The sequence below is a fragment of the Trichomycterus rosablanca genome, chromosome 9 (assembly GCF_030014385.1).
Source record: "Trichomycterus rosablanca isolate fTriRos1 chromosome 9, fTriRos1.hap1, whole genome shotgun sequence".
NCBI lineage: Eukaryota > Metazoa > Chordata > Actinopteri > Siluriformes > Trichomycteridae > Trichomycterus > Trichomycterus rosablanca.
Window position 1 is genome coordinate 7,848,222 of NC_085996.1, and position 23,168 is coordinate 7,871,389.

General features: G+C 42.2%; 1 protein-coding gene across 1 annotated transcript in view; it reads right to left on the reverse strand.

The window, feature by feature from the left end:
• Positions 1 to 317: 317 nt before the first annotated feature.
• The window catches only part of dnmt3aa (DNA (cytosine-5-)-methyltransferase 3 alpha a), a 56,427-nt gene continuing 33,576 nt past the window's right edge, over positions 318 to 23,168 (reverse strand). Inside the window, exons 7-23 of the mRNA XM_063001806.1 lie at positions 21,424 to 21,675; positions 20,850 to 21,008; positions 20,418 to 20,525; positions 20,155 to 20,311; positions 18,909 to 19,055; positions 18,704 to 18,748; positions 18,383 to 18,462; positions 17,307 to 17,419; positions 16,947 to 17,130; positions 16,428 to 16,512; positions 16,140 to 16,285; positions 13,637 to 13,727; positions 12,505 to 12,653; positions 11,546 to 11,631; positions 11,266 to 11,335; positions 11,067 to 11,185; positions 318 to 9,987 (exon numbers count right to left, since the gene is read on the reverse strand). Of these exons, the coding sequence (XP_062857876.1) occupies positions 9,846 to 9,987; positions 11,067 to 11,185; positions 11,266 to 11,335; positions 11,546 to 11,631; positions 12,505 to 12,653; positions 13,637 to 13,727; positions 16,140 to 16,285; positions 16,428 to 16,512; positions 16,947 to 17,130; positions 17,307 to 17,419; positions 18,383 to 18,462; positions 18,704 to 18,748; positions 18,909 to 19,055; positions 20,155 to 20,311; positions 20,418 to 20,525; positions 20,850 to 21,008; positions 21,424 to 21,675 (2,133 nt within the window). The 3' untranslated portion in view covers positions 318 to 9,845. The remainder of the gene's footprint in view (positions 9,988 to 11,066; positions 11,186 to 11,265; positions 11,336 to 11,545; positions 11,632 to 12,504; positions 12,654 to 13,636; positions 13,728 to 16,139; positions 16,286 to 16,427; positions 16,513 to 16,946; positions 17,131 to 17,306; positions 17,420 to 18,382; positions 18,463 to 18,703; positions 18,749 to 18,908; positions 19,056 to 20,154; positions 20,312 to 20,417; positions 20,526 to 20,849; positions 21,009 to 21,423; positions 21,676 to 23,168) is intronic.

Below are 23,168 nucleotides of genomic sequence, written 5' to 3' on the forward strand. Positions count from 1 at the left end.
AGATAGTAGTAAATGACTCTCCATACGCAATGCAGCTCTCTATAAGATTCCGACTGGTTGGCAGCAGTAATAATCTGCAGCTGTCTTGGTAATCTGGATATGAGTGGAATGGAAGAAAAAGGGGGAAAAGTAACTTAAGTTTTCAGAGTAGCACTTAAAGGCAGCATGAGAGATTTGGCCCCAATGTGTGAGTTCTAAATGCTAATGCTAATGATCAAACCAGATCTTATACACAGTTACTCAAAAGTCCAAACGGTTTCCAAACTTTTTCCTTGCAACCATATATCACTTGTAAAAAAACAAGACAAAAGACAGAATGTTTTGCACAAAAAACATTACATTTATTTCAAGTGTTCCCCAGCACAAATACATCAGAAGGGAGTCTTTCTGTTCCTCAACCATTCTCTCGCTCTCCCTCTCCACATTATCCTCACGAGGTTCGAATAACATCAGAACTGCAGATACAGATGGAGAGTGAGAGAATGAAGGAGAGGAAGGATGAAGGAGGGAGAGAAAGAGCGAGAGACAGAAGGATCTGACGGACTAAATGAAGGACAGAAGGTCGAAGCACGTCTGTAATTCAATAAATATTGAGGCAACAACAATCATATAAAAAACGATATAACATTACAGTCGGATCCAACTGAAGCTGGACTATATGAAGCTGGACTATATGAAGAGAGCAAGGAATGTTGGGTAATGTAGTTTTGGCTGATGAGGATAACAGGGTTACATAATGGGTGCGTCCCATTTCTTTAATCTCACCTCCTTGATTTCTAGCAATTTCTAGAAAATGATTCTGGGCACTTGGGTGCCGCAGCGGTTGAATGCACTAGCCCTCCACAGCAGAGATCAGCGTTTGAGTCTTATATAACAGCATGGTGAGGTGAGTCAGAAAAAGGAAGCCCAGATAGGGAAACACCTCCATGCTGCTGCAACAGCGACTCCTACTGTCTGTTTGAGGAACCTGTGTGAAATGCAGAGAACGTAGCATGTTCTTCTGCAATAATCTGCTTCACATTATATGACCAGAAGTATGTGGACCACTGGGGTGAGCTACTTGGACATCGCATTCCAAAATTATGTGCGTATTGGTTCTCCAGCCCGCTGCAGATGTAACAGCCTTCACTCTTTTGGCTCTGTGTCTGTGGGACGTTTCACAAGTCAAAAAAGCATTTCCATAGTCAGGCACTGATGTTGGAGGGAAGGGCCTGGCTCCCTATCAACATTCCAGTTCATCCCAAAGGTGTTCAGTGGAGTTGAGGCCTGGAGTTCTTCCACACCAAATGCAGCAAACTTGAAGTTGGAAGTATATCATTTTGAAAATTCTGATCAGCGGGGCGGTGGGGCCGTTTTTTCCGGGATTACTGGGCACACCGTAGTAACACACACAAAACAGGACACCAATCCATCACAGGGCAGCATATACTGTATCTTATAGAATTAAAGGGTGTGGCTGAAACACCTGAACTCAGTAACTAGTACAGGTGTCCACATTTTGGTATGTAGTGAACAAAAAGCTAATCATCATTAGTAATAATTAAATATTACTAACTAAATTGTACAAATAAATTGTCCTGATCTGATTATAGGCGGCACGGTTGCACAGTGGGTAGCGCTGTCTCCTCACAACAAGAAGGGCATGAGTTTGCTTTCCCAGCTGGGAAGCCAGGGTCCTTTCTGGGTGGAGTTTGCATGTTCTCCCTGTGTCTGTGTGGGTTTCCTCCGGGTGCTCCGTTTTTCTCCCACAAGTCCAAAGACGTGCAGTCAAGCCAATTGAAGCTACTAAAATTGCCTCAAGTCTGAGTGTGTGTGTGTGTGTGTGAACATGTGTCTGCTCTGTGATGGATTGAAGAACTAGAAATCAAGGAGGCATCAGTTAGAGCTTTGGGATGCACCCTGTTGTATCAGTGCACAGAACCTTCAGGATGGAGCGAATGACAGAACGACTTCCTCATCGAGACGCTCGTACTACAGTGACATCTAGGCTAAAACACGTGAAATTTCTCCATTTTATTTCATTTCTTCTACTTTTACATCTTCATCAAGTACAAAGTTAAAATGCAATTTGTTAATATATTCATAAAAGAGTAAAATAATAGTGCTTTTATCATCACTACCACAACATAAAAACAGTCATTGTCAAGACCGGTCGACCCTTAAATTCCCAACAATATATTTCACTTCTGTTTTTATTTATTTTGTATTTTAATTTCTCATGTAAGAATAAATTGTATAGCACCTTTTTTGAAACACCGCCTTCTCTGTGAAGATTGAAATCCCAAAATAACCTTTAAAGCTGTTATTGGTTTGATCGTAAATGGTCAATCCTCTGATTTTTGACAATTCATAAATACATAAAAAAGAAAAACAACAGGGCGTCCTTGTCTATAGACAAGCCCCTCATAATCACCACCACCACCGTCACCACCACCAGCTTATTATATCAAGCTCCACCTTTGGCCAGTCTCCTACTCACAACTCACAGCTACGCTAACAAGTATCGCACGTCGGCCTAGGATCACACCGAAATTAGCCTAAACAAATTGTAAAACAGCACAAAACATGATCAAATGCTAACAGAAAGCGAACGTTTCTATGTACAGTTTGTTTACTGCTGAACCCGGAGCTTGAACGATGATAGTCCAGAGTCTGTTCGCAGTTTTGGCCACACAGAAAGTACAGCTGGAACAAATGCAAGTGGGCCTGAGATTTACTTCACCTTTTGAATCTGCATGCGACACAGCAGCTAATGCAACCTTCAGCATTTGCTAAGCTTGGTTTAGCTTAGCTTAGCTTAAGCAGTCTGGATGTTAATTCGTTGCAGGCCACTTTTCAAGACGCACATTATAACCAGTCATGAACAGAGCCGTAATTCCTATAATACCTACTACACAATATGAACGTTATGACCCACTGAGGCATGGACTCCACAAGACCTCCGAGTCTTTTAACTCTTTTGTTGCCATCTCTTTCCTGGGTGAATCTCATGCACAAGCATCCAGACCTTCTTCCACTGCTCCGGGGTTAAAGCCTTTAACTGTGGACAGGGGTTATCATGCCCCGTACACCGAAGGGTTTGAAGCACTGTGTTCGGGACACATTAACCTCATCACCTGGATTAAAATGATCTCCAATTTGAGCCACAGTAGATCTTCTGTTGATCCATACCAGACACCACAGCCTTCATGTCCGCTGGCATCAATAAGTCTTGGGTGACCTAGTGGCTTGTCCCTCCTCGGACCACTGTCAGTGGGTACTCACGCCTTGTTGTTTCAGTGATTCAACCAAATCGACTGCCTATAATGATTTGGTCCACATGGACGTCACTGAGGTATTTATGCTGATCAGATCTGCTGCATCCAGCACAGAAACTTTGAGGAACTACCATCAGTACAACGTGTAACAGATCCCTCACACATTGCCATGCTCGGGTGGTCCTAATGTTTTGGCTCATCAGTGTAGACAAGCTGACACAATGAGATGAGAAGATAAAAATGGAGCTATATATTCGCTCAGGAGGTGAAAAGTTTTGTTGGTGCAGGGTATTTTATTCAGCTTCTTGATTGCTTATAAAATGTTGGTGGAAAAAACATGGGGATTGGGAGTGTGGAATAGGTACGGTGGTGGAAATTTCCCCCAAAAAATGGGGGAAACCAGTTTTAACCAATTACAAATAATTTAAGGGACTTTTTGGAGCACTTTTAGCATTTCAGGCAATGTCGAGTGGGGTGCAGATTTGGCTGGATGCTTAAAAAGAAGTAGCAGCAGTAATGAACTATTGACCTTCACTAAACAAGCGTTCTTTGTTAATACAGTATTTAATTTAAAGTCACTACGATGGTTGGCTGCACAGATGGGTCAGCTTTCTCCAATCCAAGTCATGACATCGATACAGCTTATTCTTGTTCTTCTGAGCCCCTTCGTAAGTCATAACACTGCCTTCAATGTGGTCATGTGGGAACCTCATCACATTCCCCAAGTTACGTAAATATCAAGACTTAATGTGGTTCAGTAGCTCCGTTTCTGTTCAGACCATCTCAGTGGTGATCATCTTCCTCACTTAGATTTTCTGATGCACTTGTTCTCAAAAGCCTGAAGGATTAGCGATAATCTGTGTCTAAAAAAGTGGCCCAGGAAATTCTTAACCGTAGTTTAGAGCTTAAGTTTAGAGACGAGAGTCTAAACTTCATATTTCTGCATTTCAAAAACAGAAAAGATAAAATAGAAAGAAAATTTAGCTTCTCAAGAAAGCATCCGTAAGCACCAGAATGTCGACCTCTGATCGGAAAGAAGTGGACAACAGCACGGTGAGAGTACAGTAATCCAGATATTATGTTTGAGACTGGTAACAAATAGGTGTGTGCACTGCGAGCACCTACACACCCAGAGATGCCACGCCCACTGAAATAGACCCTTCATCCAAAAGCACCAATGTCCGTTAACCTCGGATCTTAAAGAGGTGGATGCAGTAACCCAGATTACATCACCGTACTGGCCTGAATATAAACTGATCCAGATTCTAAACCCGGAATTTTTCCTTGAATCTCACGCGTGTTTAATTTTACAAACGTAATATAGCGCCCTCTGCTGTTGTGGATGAAAAGCATGCACAAGGCTATATAGATTACATTCAAGCCAAGTATGTACACGATTGAGCATTTATACACCAATCACGTAAATCTACCTAGCGCCCTCAGCTGTTTTGAATAAACAAAGGAGTGCATAAAGGAAGACCCCACAATTTTAAGACACAAGCAACCAAATACATCTCAGCTAATGCGGTGTACATATTAAGAACTGGACGTTGAGTGCGCACCAACCCACTACAAGAGGCTACATCCACCAAATCATCTCGGCTTTACTAGAAAGCATCCATAAGCACCTATGGCCATAAACCTCCTATATTAAAGTAGCGACAACTGTTCTCGTCAGATTATAAGCAACTCCTTTTTTCTCCAGCATACATAATAAGTGTGTGTGATGCTAAAATATTTACCAGGAAATCCTTACAAACAGCAGTTTTCAATAACAAAGAAAAAACTACAAAACATTGGGGTCCTGTTCTGCCAAAAGGGCGCCACCTGCTGTTATGGCTGAATGATGTAAATATAATCAGACCCTACATCTTTCAAAAGTTATTTTGGAGGGAAAAATGATTATATTCAGGCCAGTACTGTATCCTACTGATTCACAGAAAAGTGTGTACACAGTTGAGCACCTTAACACCATAAGAGGCCACGCCCACAACAAATCACCCATAAGCACCAATGTCCATTTACCTCTGATCTGAAAGAGGTGAATACAGTAATCCAGATTGATAAGTGAAAGGTGTGTGCACATTGTTGAGCACCTACACACCGCAAGAGGCCACGCCCACCTAATGCAAAAGAATTCTGGGAGCACCATGTGACCGGTTTTCACAACATCAGACAGCAGAGGCCACTTTCCCAGAATCCTGACAGAAATGTATCAGCATCTTTCCAAATGAGAACCAGAACTCAGATGTTCTATTGTAACTGGAGTTTAAGAAGAACTGAAGTTAGCATTCAGGCTAACACAAGCCTGATCCCAGAACCAACAGGGAAGGAAGGAAAGTAAGAATAGGAAGAGAATTCGAAGCCAGCACCCTGGCAGTATTTCCTATAGATGCATGGGGAGGGGGGCAAGCATGTCAGATATTAAGAACTCGTAATAACTCGACGTGAACATATGCTAGCACAAACACAGTACAGTAAAAATCCTATTAGATGAGATCTCATAGTTTAAAGTGTTTACAGCGGAAATGAACTCGGCTGGTGGTCTCTACCATCACCGAAGTGCTTTGTGGAAGGATAGATTCGTATTTATTTTGCTGACCCTGTTGGTGCAGGGGGGTAGTGCAGCGAACGCTCTCTTTCTATAAAACTTGAGTAAAAACAGCGCTCTTTCCGGTGTGGTAACTGAACTGGTAGCCCATGCCGAGGTTCTGCACTCGTGTTAAAGATGCCATTGTGTTAGCACAATGACATGGTTTAATGGTTGCCCTGTAACGTTGTACGAGCAAAGGTTGTAAAAAGTTGCTGGCTTTGCCTGTCTCAAAGGAAGCACATGTTAGTCCTCACCCTTCCTGGTTGGGAGCTGCCTGGTAGCAGAAGAGACTTAGCTAGTGGGTGGAAACTAAAGTATTGCTAGCTGGCTACGGTTTAATAAAAACGCTTAATTACTTGTTACTAGCTATCTTGCTACTACTACTGTATAAATTGGAATAGATACAGTGAATATAAGCTGGTGTTACACTGAGAGGCAATTATTGCAGACGCTAAACATTACCTACATCACCTCGCTAACTAGCTAGCCCTAGCTCGATAGCATAACTTTAAAGGGGGCGCATTTGTAAGGGGAACCAGCTCAGGAGGGAAGACCACCTTGTTTACCACACCGGATTATTATCAGAAGATTTAGAGGTATTGCATCACAGCCTGGTACGAATACAATTCCAGTCCAGACAGGATGAGAACAGCGGCAGATTAAGGTGATCAGGGGCCCCCAGGTGACATTTAGAGTTTGATCTCCTACTTTTAGTTTACGTCCTTTCTACTACCAGACCAGGTACGAGTTTAGTCCTCCTGTCCACACAAAAACAGGATTTTAGGTCACTAAAAACGAAGAGATTTCTGACATCATAACATCAGCGTGTGCATGATATTGCTGTTTTGGAAGTACAGAGGAACCTCGATTTAATGGACTAAAAGGGGGAGCACTGGTCCGTAAAATGCGATTGTCAGAAACAGCAAGGTTTTTTTCCATGGGGTGCGAAAACATACGAAAACGCAGCACTAAGGGTCATAAAAGTGCTAAACATGCACATAAAATTAACAGTAAAATAAACAATGTAAATAGATATATAAATATGTAATGTAAAACCTGTAAATAAATATAAAAAATGGTGTACTGTACTACTGGTAGGAAATTTCAGGCTTTTTTTGCCGTGATCATATAGTGGGGACAGTGCTGGTGCATAACTAAGCATAAAACACCGAGAAATAGGCGAGAACAAAGCGAGTCTGCTGACAAAAATAACATCTATCACTCATGTTAACAGAGAGACCTGCGTCGACCAGTGGACATTTACTGAACTACTGGACTTGGTTCGCTTCTCGCAGGAATTTTAAACAATCGGACCAGACATTTAGTTTTCCGAAATCCATTAAATGGAGGTCTGTTAAATTGAGGTTCCACTGTATACAGAATGCGCCCTGACCAAAGACAACCTGGTTATATTTTGTGGCCAGATTGCATATTTACATTCAAACATAGTATCAGTGTAGCTGTACACTGTCCGGTGAGATGCCACAACGTACTGTGCACAGTGCTTCATATAACCCATATATTGCACAGTATGCATGCTCATAGTGTTCTTCTTTAGGCTCTTTATCTTAAGTATAATGATGCAATATCTGTACACCTATTGACCAGGCATGCTCAGGTCAGAGTGTGTATGAGGATGGAGTGATATTCCAAAATGTTTTGTCTATGTAAAAATAAATCTGTAGTTATGTGGACAGGGCTTCAGTCTGGTCTGATACAGTGTTTTAGGAACAGGGCATGCACTATTTAAGTCATAAATACTTTCAGTTTCTTCTAGTACAGATTGTGAGGCTGTAGTTCTCAGTGATAGCTCAGGGTCAGACTCAGTCTAACAACAATTTACACTGGATGTTAATCCAAACATAAAATCTGATCAATTCTGTGAGAGCGAAGTGTATTTCCTTTTTGCATTGTTGCTGTAACCGCTGTTGTGACCAGGGTACCTACTGCACACACACATATAGTTTACTAAATCTAAACTGCAAGCTTATCTAAATAAACCAATAATGAATTGACAGGTTCAGGTTCGTAAAAAATCTAGGCCTGGGGATGATTTCAGGAAATGGGGGCCCCTCGGCAACAACTAGCCTTTGTGTTAATCCACCCCTGATTGAGCATCCTGTCTGCTTTCATGTGTGTGTGTGTGTGTAAAGCCAACAACATACTTGAAACAACAAAGCATGTCTTTTCAGAAGAAAGATCATCTTTGGTTCGTAGCCCTGTGTTTGCTCTAAACGTGCTGCAGAAAGTGGCACGTCACTGAATGGAGGGGCAGTCGTTTGGTTCCTTGTTCCTCTGTCTGTTTAACTTAATTATTCATTCAAAAAAGTCAAACAAATTCATATAGAGGGTTTTTCATTTGTTTGTTTTGGTTTGCTTTTCTTGCTAACTTTGCCAGCTCTAAATTTGTTGATTCCCCCAATCCCCCATCTCAGTCCAATCATGCCAACTTTGCAAAGCAAGGCGAGCGTTCGTTTCTGGTGTGATCAGACCGTACGTGTTCGTCACAGTTTTTTTTGTTTCTTTGCTCATTTGATGTTTGAAGTATGTGGCCGCCCTGTGAGAGTAAATGTGCTGTATCCACAAGTTTCTAACTTAGCTTTGTGAGTTCTGGTCTGTGTGTTTGTGTTTTGTGTGTGTTGTGTGTGTGCGCGCCCTACCATTAAGGCCTCATCAGTGTGTGTCTGCATTGGTATTGCTGAGAGGGAGGAAGCGGTACAAAAAAGAGACCAAGTAGAAAGAGAAACAGAACAGAAGAAAAGAATAAGTGAGGAAGAGCACCAGAGTGTTGTTGTATCAGCAGTTGTAACAGCAGAGAGCTGTATAGTAGAGTTGTATAGTACCATGGTTGAACTGTAAACAGTGTATTAGCTGGTGTGTAAGTGTGTTTGTATGTGTGTGTGTGTGTGTGTGTTTGGGCACAAGGCCACCCTCAGCTTACTGTGTGTGTTGTATGATGAATATCAGGGGCCGATTTACAGAAACATTCCTTTGTGCAGTTTCATAATAACTGTTCTCATTCTCCAGGGTGGTGGCAGCTCAGAGCTGGAATATTAATTGCAAGTTCAAATTGTTAAAGCACCACTTCCAAGTAGCTGACACCGCTGGACCCTCGAGCAAGGCCCTTAGCCCTCAACTGGTAGCCAGTAACAACTGTGGTTTGGATAAAGTTGTCTTCAAAATGCATCAGATATAATAAATAATGAATAAATGTAACAATTTGGGTTTCTACAGCAAATTAAGTCAAGGGTCAAACCTTTAATGTTTTACCATGATGTTTCATGTCTTGTTTGAATGGTCATGTGCCTGATTTTGTGAGGATGTCCTCATTTTCTTTTTCATCTCCAAAAAGTCTGGACACAGCCTGCGGCCAATTTTTACCACAGTGTATAAAATGTTTTAAAAAGATTCTCTAGTGTTGTTATGAGGTCACGTCTGTCACTACAAGACTTGTGATCTTATAAAATTAGCAAACCTTCAAAGTTGGGATGCTTTTAGTATTAAAAATGACAAGGTTAAAAAAAACATTATGCTATTATGATAAATAAAGTCATCATGACTATCAAGCGGCTAAGTTAGGACCTCTGAGTCAAGCTGTTTCTGTAAAGTGGCCCCTGGACATCAGTGTGTGTGGGATGTAGTTTTAGAAGATGCCCTGACCCTTAAACCAGCTGACCTGTTTTGTGCTCTAAAAAACTATCCTCACACACACCCCACACACACACACACACACATCTCCCAAACGTCAGAGAAGCCTTGCTATCACAGATAAAATGTGCCGATCACTAAATCTAAGAAGTCTGTAAAATCAAAAGAACACCTACATTGTCTTCAATAAATAGCTGACATGACAAGAAAAAGTGAGACTACGTAGTTTCTGATGAATAGCACCAGTAGGTCGTCAGGCAACTACCAAAAAAATGTAAAGTGGGGGTGGAGCTTGGTTGCGATGCAAACGAGGGGTGGAGCGAGTCATCGGATGGCACGGAGGGGCTTCAGTAACACGCAAAGTATTCCTTCAGTGGCGCAAACAGGTGACGGATCACTGGGACGCTCCATGATCGACCCAGAAGCCTCTGTCTGGCCAGACGACTCATGTTGGACACATCTGTGTAATGGACTGGGAAGCCAAACACCCTGAAACAAATAAACAAACAAAATTATGTTTACATCCATCCCAACCACCCAGTGGTAGCTAGTGCTCAGAAGATCACTGGTTTAAGCCCCACCACCACCAAGTTGCTTTTATTTGGTCCCTCAGCAAGGCCTTTTAACCTTTATTGATTGCTCTGTATTTGGTCATGATTTTAAGGATAAAAGCGTCTGCTAAATGCTGTAAATGTAACTGTAAAAACGCCCACAATTTATGATGTTAGCCAAAAGCCATCCATCTATCCAGCCAGCCAGCCAGCCTACAACTACTATTAGTATTACTATTAATCCAGCCAGCAACCAACCATCCATCCATTCATCCATTCATCCATCAATCTATCCATCCATCCATCTCTTCATCTGTTACACTATCCAACCAAATAACCAACCAATCAACCATCCTTCTATTTTTCAGGACAACAAGTCAGCAAGCCAGCAAGCAACCATTCATCTATTTGTTTTATCCATCCATCCATTCACTTATCCATCCATCTGTCCATCCATCCATCCATTCATCTATCCACTTAATCATCCATCCATCCATTCACTCATCCATTTACTCATCCATCCGTCCATCCATCCATTCACTCATCCATCCGTCTATCCATCCGTCCATCCATCCATCCATCTATTCATCCATCCACTCAATCCATCCATTCACTTATCTATCCATCTATTCACTCATCCATCCATCCATCCATCCATCGCATCCATCCATCCATTCACTCATCCACCCACACATCCATCTGTCCATCCATCCATTCATCCATCCATTCACTTATCCACCCACTCATCCATCCATCCATTCACTCATCCACCCACACATCCATCTGTCCATCCATCCATTCACTCATCCACCCACACATCCATCTGTCCATCCATCCATTCATCCATCCATTCACTTATCCACCCACTCATCCATCCATCCATTCACTCATCCACCCACTCATCCATCCGTCCATCCATCCATCCATTCACTTATCCATCCATTCACTTATCTATCCATCTATTCACTCATCCATCCATCCATCTAACTATCCATCCATCCATACATCAGTGGGTACCTTTCCATCTCAGTGCACCAGAGGATGTCCTCCTTGTTGTTCATATAGACGGGGAAGTGCTGGTCTTTGCCCTGTTTGATGGAGTTGGAGCGAGTGGTGATGGTTCGAAGTTTATCAAACTGTAACAAAAACCAGAAGTGAACATGATGCTCAAATTCATCAACATAACCAAACCATGAATACTGAGAGCAAGACACACCTTGGCTGTGCGTCCATGTTCCAGACAGTCTTGCAGGTCCAGTCTATCATTTACCATTGCAGACAACGGCCTACAGGAAAGCCAAGCAGACACAAATGTACTCGTGTTCTCTCATCTCATGTTTAGTTTATTACACTCATATGCTTGTCCCACATTACAGCGTCATACATGAAGCCATGATGCACATTTTATTATTTTTTGGAATCATGCCAGTTACAGAATACATCCCCACCTATCAGCGCGCTGCCCTGCTCACAAGGTCATACAGATAAAGTCTTACCTGTTCATGCCGGGCAGGTTGCCCCAGAAGTAGCGGGCACGGTGGGCAGCAGACACCTCCTTGGCATCAATCATTACTGGGTTGCACTGCAGTGAGAGACGGGGTATCACTCTTATTTACTGATATGATAAATATAGGCACATGCTGACAGCCCAAATAGTCTATCTGTTTGTGTTCAAAAAGATAATGATAATAATAATTTGACAATTATTCCTGCTTTTCATCATTAAATGAGAATTTACTGACACATTAGTTAACACATCAGTGCCCAGCCACACAAACACTCGCTAATGTGGATGACTAAGCTTTAGAGCTTCAAAACAGCCATGACTGTTTACATGTGGGCTGATTTACAGCATCACGGTAGGAAATAACGTTTAAATGACACAAACAGGTGGTAAAAATTCATGTAAACGTTTATACCCAATTCTGGGAGTTTGTCCTTGACTGGCGACAAGTTGTGCCAGAGATAAATGCTCATCTGCTGTGCTTGCATCTTTACAATTCTCGGTGAGTTTCTAAGTGCTGCGACCAGCATGAAATCGGACGCTTAACAGACAAAACTGGTCGTTTCTAAAAAAGGGAAGGTCAGACAAGGTGTCTTGGACTTTGGACTGTCTGGTTGATGCACCAGCAATAGTACTGATGGCACACAGGAAACATATAGACCAGTATGTGGTACGGCTCTCTGAGAATCCACCACCACACGTCCAGTCTTCAGTCTTCAGTGTAAATGAAGGGAATTAAAAATGACTGGACTTATGTGATAAGGTGGAAACACAAAAGAATGATCAGCGTTCTGCAGGCATTTAAAACAATACATATTCTGGGATAAATATCAGTTCAGTAGTGTGAACTGTTCTGCACTTCTTAGCTGGTCAAAGTGGGTTTTAGGCCACCCAGCATGGAACCATTGAGTTTCCCCCTAAACACCATAACGTGTGTGTAGGTGTGTGTACCTCAAGAAAGCGTGAGATGTCTCTCTTGTCACTGACTCCCATAGCAACGACGTTTTCGAAGAGCCAGAAGAACGGCCGATTGTCTCCTTCCTTGGGACGAGCCTCATGCAGCAAGCGATAAAACTCAAAAAACAACCGTCCGGTACCCTCTGCCAAGCACACACACACACACACACACACACACACACACACACACACACACACACACACAAACACACAAACACACATGTATGTGCATATGAATACATGACTACACAAGGAATATACACTACATGGCCAAAAGTATTCGGACACCTGACCATGAGCTGGTTGGGCATCCCATTAGAAAGTGACCTCTACTTGATCTTTTCAGCTATAACAACAGCCACTCTTCTGAGAAGGTTTCTCACATGACTTTGAAGTATGTCTGTGAGAACTTGTGCCCATTCAGTCAAAAGTTGTTCTAGTTCGTTCCAGAGCTGTTCAGTGGGGCTGAGGTCAGGGCTCTGTACAGGCCACTTAAGTTTCTTTACACCAAGATTTTCCTCATGTCTCTATAGATCTTGCTTAGTGCACAGGGGTACAGTCATGCTGGAACAGAAAGGGACCTTCCTTAAACTGTTGCTGCAAAGTTGGAAGCATATAATTTTATTTATATAGTTAATTTATTACACCAATAACTACCACTACTGTTTTCAGTGAAATAAATGAATGTAATAATTAGAAGGGGTGTCCCAATACTTTTGTCCATATAGTATTACACTCACTCACTCACTGTCTTAACCGCATATCCAATTAGGGTCGCGGGGGGTGCTGGAGCCCATCCCAGCTTTTCAATGGGCGCAAGGCACACAGTAACACCCTGGATGGGGTGCTAGTCCATCGCAGGGCAGACACGCACACACACATACACACATCCATTCACCTCTAAGGCAATTCAGTGTCTCCAATTAACCTGACTGCATGTTTTTGGACTGTGGTAAGAAACCGGGGCTCCCGGAGGAAACCCACGCAGACACGGGGAGAACATGCAAACTCCACACAGAAAGGACCGCCCCCCGCCTGGGGATCGAACCCAGGACCTTCTTGCTGTGAGGCGACAGTGCAGCCCTATAGTATAAGACACACCATAATGAAAACACACACTGCATACCAAAGAGTCCTTTTCTGGCTGGGTTGACGATGGAGAGATCATTGCAGGGGCTTCCACCTATCACCAGATCAAATGGACCCCACTCCTGGATCTACAGAACACACACACACACATACACACACACACACACACACACACACACACATACACACACTTTAAAGCATCTGCAGAGCAAATATTTCAGTGTTTAAAAATGTATTCTATTTTCCTCAGGCAAAATATGGACACCAAGCATAAGCTAGCCAATGCCTGAGTGTTCATCATCTGCACACAAGTTGCTGCTTGTTTTAATGTATTCCTGTTCCATGAATGAAATGAAGAAAAGTTGTGTTTGTTGTTCAGAGCTTTGAAAATGCATCTGGTTTAAATGGGTTCCAGTCCAAAAAATCACTAAATTTTTACACGAGGGTTTTAATACATTAATAATAATCTATTAAGCACATGGAGCCTGAGAGGTGCGAGTACAGTGCTGCAGGCCTGAGGGAACACATGCTGAAACTCAGCACTTCAAAGCAGAAGCTGAAATACGATCCATCAGCACCGCTGCACTCACATCTCTATTTATACTGACACAGATCAGAGAGAGAGATGGATTGTAGGTCTATAATATGGAAAATTCTTCCATTACATGCTAGCTACCACAGTGTGATTTACAATGTGACAAATCTAATTACTGATTATGTTCTGATCGTAAAATTAAATCAGGAAATGTTCTAGAAACTCTAATATGTGGGTGTGGAATTGTTTGTGGTAGGATCAGATCAGGACAGTAACTGAAGTTTAAGTGTCTGCCACCAGAGGGCATCGATGGCTATAAAAACAGACTAGGTGGGCTTGTTTTCTCTCTCTATGTTCTATTTGTGTGTATTAACATTACGCGTGATTCACTTATGCATGGTTCATTATTTCTATTGAAATAAAAATTCCTGAGTGGCACAGAAGAAAAGTGTTTGCCCTGTCATTCAGAATCACAAGTTAGAGCTCGGAGCAACTTTTTTTTCAAGCGACCCACATTTTGTCCATGATTTTTTACATTATGCAGGCACTACAAGCAATGCATCTTACTCTCTCTCTGTACAGTCGGGTCCCAGTGAGGTTTACAAGATGTATCGTAAAGCCTCCATAAGGTGGCGTTCACGTACAAGTTTATTTTATTATAGTTATTTTTCTCTGCAACTCATTTTTTTCAACTTGGGGTTGTATTATAAATAAACATATAATATATATATGGCTCTTAAGTATTCATTTTTGTGGTGACACTGCATCTTAAAACAGTTTGGAACTTAGGGGTGAGTGAATTATTTTTTTTTTTTAATTTTTAATTTAAAAAAAATTAATTAGTCACAGAAAAATAAGAGTTGCAGCAATCACTGACATGTTCCTTAAAAATGTAAGTAAACTTTTGACCAGATGTGCGTTTTCATCAGCTGTTCCTAAATGATTCCAGAATATTGTTTGAAGGACAAATGGTGTATCAAAGCTATAAACATGTCCCTGTCCAATCTTTTTGGGAGCGTTTTGCAGCCATCAAATTTACAACAAGCGGGCATATACAAAAACGTTAGGCTGATTAAATAAATCATTAACTATCTTGTCACTGTCCTGTCTTCAAGTGAATACAGTCAAATCATTGTTCCTACTGTCCCAACTTTTTGTGAATCGAGGCTGAACAGAGTTATTTATTAGGTACACCTATCAGAAACAAATGGCCATTGTTTTTTTTTTAAAGCTACACCTACCATGTTAATAAACGTTGTGGGTATACAATTACTAACTGTAGTCCATCTCTTGCTTTGTACACTTCTCTGTGCACCATTTAACAACAGATGATGTTTGGGTGGTGGACCATTTTCAGCACTGCAATGACACTAACACGGTAATAACATGACAGTGTGTGTTGTTAGAGCAGTTGTAGCCTAGCGGTTAAGGTACTGGACTAGTAAGCAGAAGATCGCTGGTTCAAACCCCACCACTGCCAGGTTGCCACTGTTGGGCCCTTGAGCAAGGCCCTTAACCCTCAATTGCTTAGACTGTAAGTCGCTTTGGATAAAAGCGTCTGCTAAATACCGAAAATGAAAATGTAAATGTTGTTCTGGTACGAGTGTATTAGGTGGCAGCAGTGTTGTTGGGATTTTTAAATCCTGTTTAAACTTACCGGCCTCTTTATTAGGAACACCTATCCTGTTAGAGCTGGTTGCAGGTGAAGAGACTAGAGCTATTTCTGTTTTTTCTCTTGTCTTTCATCAATGGACACTGATCACAGGATGCTGGTGTCTTTATATTTCTGCTCAGTATGTTAATTTTAAGACAATGACAGCCTTTACTCTTATAGAAAGGCTTTCCACAATATTATGGAGAGTGTGCCTGGAGGAATTTATGCCTATTCAATCCAAAGAAAAAGTCCCAACAACACTGCTGCACATGCAACACTCACACCAGTACAGTATGTAAATATTATCAGCTATGTGTGTGCACATTGAACTTGAGTATGCAACTGACTCACATGTTTGCGTGTAACATTGCGGACATCCCCCATGTACATGATGCGTCCCTGGTGTCTCACCATCCCCACAGTAATTGAGTCCTCACACACCTCAGATGCAATGTAGCGCTCCACCTGAATACCCAGATCCTTCAACACCAAGAGACCTAACACACACACACACACACACACACACACACACACACACACACACACACACACAATACTGCTTAAATTGAAGCACAGATTTCATTTCCATTTCATGTGCTCAAGACACACCAGCATCAGTAAGAGGTGGTATGAGCTTACCTGTCGCAATGCCATCAAACAAGGAGAGCACTCTGACTGGCTGCCTCTTGTCCGCTGGTACAGGGCTGTACAGTTTAGGAGGCTCCTATGAAATCGAGAGTTGAAATTTGAATTTGAAAATTGTTTACCTACTGAAATTAATCATACGTGAACAGCAAATTGAAGAGCTGTTGCTGTCTGTAGAACCAATGTAGATGAATATTCACATTATACAAAAAACAGCCCAATTCAGTACTAATTTCTTTTAAGGACACCAGAAATCTGGGCAATCTTCATCGTGTCCAAACCTATAAGCGTTGGTAACACTAATGCTTTCCCTAAATCACTTTCAGTCCAGATTTGTTCTTCTTCTGTCCACCCAGGTTCAGGATACACAAAAACATGTCAAAGATGGACTGGCTAATCTAATTCCATTTTAGATGTGAGTGGATGGGTGGGTAAACCTTGTGCCCTGTGTTTGGATGCCCCCTTACCCCTGGCTGATCTGGGCAGAAACTTAGGAACTGAGGATGAACTTACAAAGTCTTGATCGTGATTGTTGGCGAAGAACAGCTGGAGACGTGACGTCCAGTCATCTCTGCGCCGGAGCAGACCGAACACACCCTTATTGTTGCACATGTAACAGGTCCATGGGTCCTCATTTATGGCAGCCTGTGCCGAACCGGTGCCCACCAGCAGGTCCACACACTCCACACAAAAACACCTGAACACACATACACATTGCTGCATGAGCAACTTGTAAAACACACCTACTGCATTTACTGAACTTGCTTTTTCTGCCATGCCAGTCACGGACCCCCAGCAGAATCGGAAACAAGGACTTTTTAAGACCATGGAATGACAAGTGACAATGTGTATTTAACTGAAACCCTCACAGACCTGCAGCAGTTGTTGTTGCCACACATGAGAACCTCTCGCCCCCCACAGCAGATGGTGCAGTAAGACTGGTATCCGTCATCATCGTACTGGTACGCACACTCCAGGAAGCAGTTCTGCAAATCATAAAGACTCACAAATGTAATTCTGGAGGAAACTACACCTATTTTACAAATTTATGTAATATGCTGTAAACTTTACAGCACTTCAATTCAAGATTTTGTGGCTTAATTGTAACTGTATAGTGAGATCGTGTGGCAGACCGGTAAGAGCCATGCTGCTGGTAACAGCAGTGTCTGAGTTCCACGGGTTTGAATCCTGGGCTGGGCTTGATATGTTAATCTACACCAAAAGTATTGGGACACCTTACAATGAGCTTGATGGACACTCCATTCCAAAAACATGGATTTTCATACTGTGGCACTACACCCTCTTTTTTCCTCCTATGGAAAGGCTTTCCATAAGATTTTGGAGTGTGCCTGGGGGAATTTATGCCTATTTAGTCCAAAGAACACTTGTGAGGTCAGGCATCCATTATACACAAGAAGACCTAGTATATAATCAGCGTTTCAAATCATCCCAGTGTGCACAGGGAAACAGATATACTGGAGAAAAAATGACCTTTCCCAAACTGTTGGAGGCATTTAATTTGTTTTACATAAATGATGTTAAACATCTGATAGGAATGGGTGTGTAAAAATCTAAACTCAATAAATAGTATGGGTGCCCCAATACATGTTTTTCCTATAGTATAGCTCTTGTGAAAGGGGTGGGGGGTTGGGGGGCCGTATTACTGCACCATTAGTGCTGGCCCCAAGCCTGGATAAATAAGGATTGCATCAGAAAGGGTAACGCCTAAATATATTTTTTCTCAGCTGAGCTGCAACAGGCAACAACAGCGTCCAAAAGCAAGTCTCACAGGACACACACATGCTGCCTTGTATAGGACTAACAGACCTATAGTGTAGTACTATGGGCCAAACCTCAGTGTGTCATGAGTGGAAGGTTGAGAACCTCTGGTCTTATGCATGGAACAATACAATCATTTAGAAGCTTTTGTTAATGCACATGTTCAGTACCTTACAGCTCTGGCACATGGCTCCGAAGAAGAGCGGATGTTCGAGTGACACATTCAGACTTCCACAGGATATACACATATCTGCAAACATGACATCAACATGTTATGTACTTTCATAGCTCAGTGTGACCTGGAGTTGAAAGTAGCCTTGGTTCTTCTCCAGCACCCTTCAGTAAGAACATAGTAAAACAGTTCTAGAATTTAGGACACGGCCAGTAACAGCGCTGTTGTGTGTAGTCTTTTGGTAAAGTGCTGATGAGGTGATCTCAAAAGAATCAGAGAAAGGTAAAACAAGAAGAACTTTACAAGAAAAGCTCCTTACCTTCGATATTCCTGCTCTTCTGACGCACCTCGTACACCAACCTCTCTAACAACAGACAGATCAACCAGCATGAATCAGGGTCTTTAGTTTACGAGTGTATGTGAAGTTATCAGACTTCTGCACAGATGTCAGTTTGTGTACGTGTGTGCATAAATGTGTGTGTGCAGGTGCAAGGTGTGTGTGTTTGTGTGTGCAGGTGCAATACCTCTGGTCCCTTCATCTATAATCTCTTTGATTTTTGGCTTCTCCATGCTGCCCTTCCTGGGTTTCTTGGCAGGTGGAGCTGAGTACGCTGCAGCTTCAGGTTCCACCCACATCTCAGGATACACTTCAGTGTAGGGATTCCGCTCAGCTAAACACACACACACACACACACGCACACACACACACACACACACACGCGCACACACACACAAACACACACTATAGTTTGTACGATACATTATAGAGAATTGAGCAGTATAAGTATGATAGTATATAGAGTTATTTAGAATACAATACAGTACATTATAGTTTAGTACTGTATAATATAGTACAGTAAGATATTGTATAGTATAGCACAGTAGTGTTTAGTAAAGTACTGTATAGTATAGTGCAGTATATTTCTATATAGTATAGTTCGGTAGTGTATACTAAAGTACTGTATAGTGCAGTATATTTCTGTATAATATAGCACAGTAGTGTTTAGTAAAGTACTGTATAGTATAGCACAGTATGTTACTGTATAGTATAGTATAGTATAACATAGTAGAGTACTATATAGCATAGTGCAGTATATTTCTGTATAGTTAGTACAGTACTGTATAGTACAGCACAGTTTGTTTCTGTATAGTATAGTACACTAGTGTATAGTATAGTGCAGTATATTTCTGTATAGTATAGTTAGTACAGTACTGTATAGTACAGCACAGTGTGTTTCTGTATAGTATAGTACACTAGTGTATAGCATAGTGCAGTATATTTCTGTATAGTATAGTACAGTGATGTAAAGTACTATATAGTATAGCACAGTATGTTACTGTATAGTATAGTATAACATAGTAGAGTACTATATAGTATAGTGCAGTATATTTCTGTATAGTTAGTACAGTACTGTATAGTACAGCACAGTATGTTTCTGTATAGTATAGTACACTAGTGAATAGCATAGTGCAGTATATTTCTGTATAGTATAGTACAGTGATGTAAAGTACTGTATAGTATAGCACAGTATGTTACTGTATAGTATAGTATAGTATAACATAGTAGAGTACTATATAGCATAGTGCAGTATATTTCTGTATAGTATAGTACAGTGATGTAAAGTACTGTATAGTATAGCACAGTAGTGTATAGTAAAGTACTGTATAGTATAGCACAGTATATAACTGTATAGCATAGCACAGTATGTTACTGTATAGTATAGTATAACATAGTAGTGCAGTACAGTATAGTGTGTAAAGGTAAGGTACCAGGCGGTGGTTCCAGGCCTTTGGCTCCTGTGGGTTGAAATCCTCCACTGGCCCACTCAATCATGGCTCTGGTCTGATGCTCAACACTCTTCCCTGTGTCAGAGTCATCGCTTGATGTACACACCGGAAACGGCTTCCCCGCCCGTGTACTGGCCGTCTACACACACACACACACAGTTTAAGGTTTAAAGACGTGACAGTAAAAAAATTACAAATGAGGTTGGCGTGAGTAGGACGTGAGCTAGTAGGACAGAGTTACTGACCTGTAGCACCTCATAAATAGCTTTTCTGTACATGGGCTGTTTGCTGTAGGTTGGCTGATGAAAGGCAGTAGAAAATGAACTCAAAGCCAACAGTTTCTCCACACACACCTGAGAAAACAAGAACAGAGACGCAATCAGAGTTCAACAATCAACATCACACTGCGTTTGCACCAAAATATCAGATACAGTCATGATGCACCAGCAATACAGACATAATCCAGTCATAATCCAGTCATAATCCAGTCAAGATACAGCCACGATATAGTCACGAAACAGTAATGATACAGCCCCGATACAGTCATGATCTAGTCACGACACAGCTATGATTGAGATGTGTAGAAAAAAAATCACCTCTTCAGGTGAACAGCAACCAATTTACAGGTAGTCCAGCACAGCTGGAGAAAACTGGCTGATTTGATTGGCTCAACTTACCACTGAGAATTTTCCATCTCCAAACCACATGACCCATCTGGTTCCTTCTGCAGCTCGACTACGTCCCGTCATCCACCAGGACACGACGCGTCCAGGCCACCAGGAGAAGCCACGCAGCTTCCCCCACACCAGCTCCCCGATGCCGAAACCACGCCCATCCTTAAAAAAACACAAACATATACAATTGCACACACAAATACGATACACAGCAGTGACAAAATAAAGAAAAAAGAAATGTCTAGGTATGTCAAGAGGTCTAGGTAAGATTTTGGGATACCACAAGCTAAGAGAAGAGGATACAAGATCTTCCCTCAAGGTATTTGGATGGTTGTGGTGGCCCGGATCTTGGCAGTGGTGGGCTACAGTAAAAGACAACTGTGCCACTTAAGCGCTATACATTATATTATTTACATTCATTTCATCCTCATGAAACTGCTCAGCAAGCCCTCCTATTTTGCTGATGGGGCGCTGTCATCCTGGAAAAGACCAATTTGGTATGTGGAACACTAGCCAGTCTGTGCTTTGTTTCGAAGCGGTGAATGAAGTTTATGTGTGTGAAGACGTATGAACGCACCTCGTACTCCTGCTCTGCCTCTGCAGACTTGCGCAGTTCTTTGTTAATGTAAGCCACAGGAGCCGGCTCAGGTGTCGTAGCAACTGTTGGGGAGGCGGGGTCTGTGTGCTGCTGAGGGGGTGGAGTCTGTGGTGCGGGAGTGGGCGGGACACTGCTAGCCGCTGGCTCCTCCTCCTTTCTCAGAGTGTTTTCATCTGAATGGTCAGCCATGGCATCGTTCATGTCCGGCGCCAGGTGGCCTTTCTTCTCCTCCTGAAGGTTGTGAGACAGACAGATGTTAATACAGAGGTTCAGAAAGTATTTGGACAGTGGGGTGTAAAGACTGTCTGAACCCATTGGATAACGTATGCATAAAGTGATAATGAATATAATGGTCTACACTGACCAACTATTCTTTCTTCCTGTTACTTAGTTACTTATGGCTGGTTGGGACTGGCTGTCATTTGGAGGCAAGTAAGTGTGAGTGTGTGTGTGTGTGTGTGTGTGCGTGAGAGAGTGAGAGAGAGAGAGAGAGCTTGAACTCGTATAAATGAACATCAGATGTCCTATTTAATCTGTGACCCCTTTAAACAGCCAATTCAAGCACAAAATCAAAAAGAAGCATCGCCTGTTACACGGGTCAATGATGACATCACACACACACACACACACACACACACACAAACGACCAAAGACACACACACTAAAACACTGACATACACACACATACTCACACCCACTAACACACACACACTCCCTCTTACATACACACACACACACACACTAAAAAACACTGTCATACACACACATACATCCACCCACTAACACATACACTCACACACACATACACACTCTCACTCATACACACACACATACACACTCACTCATACACACACACTTACACACTTACTCTTACATGCACACACGCGTGCAAGCAAAGAGTCTCTCACACACACACACACCTGTGCGCTCACACACACACTTTGTGTCCTTGTATTTAGTTTCCTGTACTTTTTTTTTTCCTCTCTAATCACCGCTCATTTCATTCATCACTTTATTTCCCCTCCATACATCACACAGTCATATGTAAACATTAATGCACACACACACACACACCGGTGCTCTATTACACATCTGCTTTCACTCACATAGACAAGCACATGTACACACACGGGCACTACTTCAGCCTATCGCCATGACGACAGAGTGGGTCTACTGGAATTACCCAGCAGTCACTGGCACGATGCCCAGTGCACCCTGGGAAATGCGGTCTATTTTAAAAGAGTAGTAGGTGCGCTCTACTTCCATCCTGTTTAAAACCACACTCACTTGACTGACAACACTGAACCAGGCAGAAATGCACCCTGCATATGAGGCTAGTTCAGCCCAGGACATCACGTTTAAACCAATTCACCTACCAGCATGTTTTAGGGAGGTGAAATGAAACCAGACTAAAAGAAACAGAGACACACACAACACATGAAAGAGTTCTGTGGTATCTGGTACCAAGGCATCACCAGCAGGTCCCCCAACCTCAGCTAATTCTGAGGTGGATCATCCTACATCCTGTGCCCAGCTATCTCCATGATCTTGAAGAAACCAGGATTTGTCTGACCAGTCACCCTTCCTCTGTTGCTCCAAAGTCCAGTTTTGATGCCTTTGCACATTGTAGCTGGACAGGAGTTAACACTGGCACTTTGAGTGCAGCCTTCATGACCTCTGCCATTAATGAATCTCCGTGATCCAAGATTCGTGGCACATCCCTG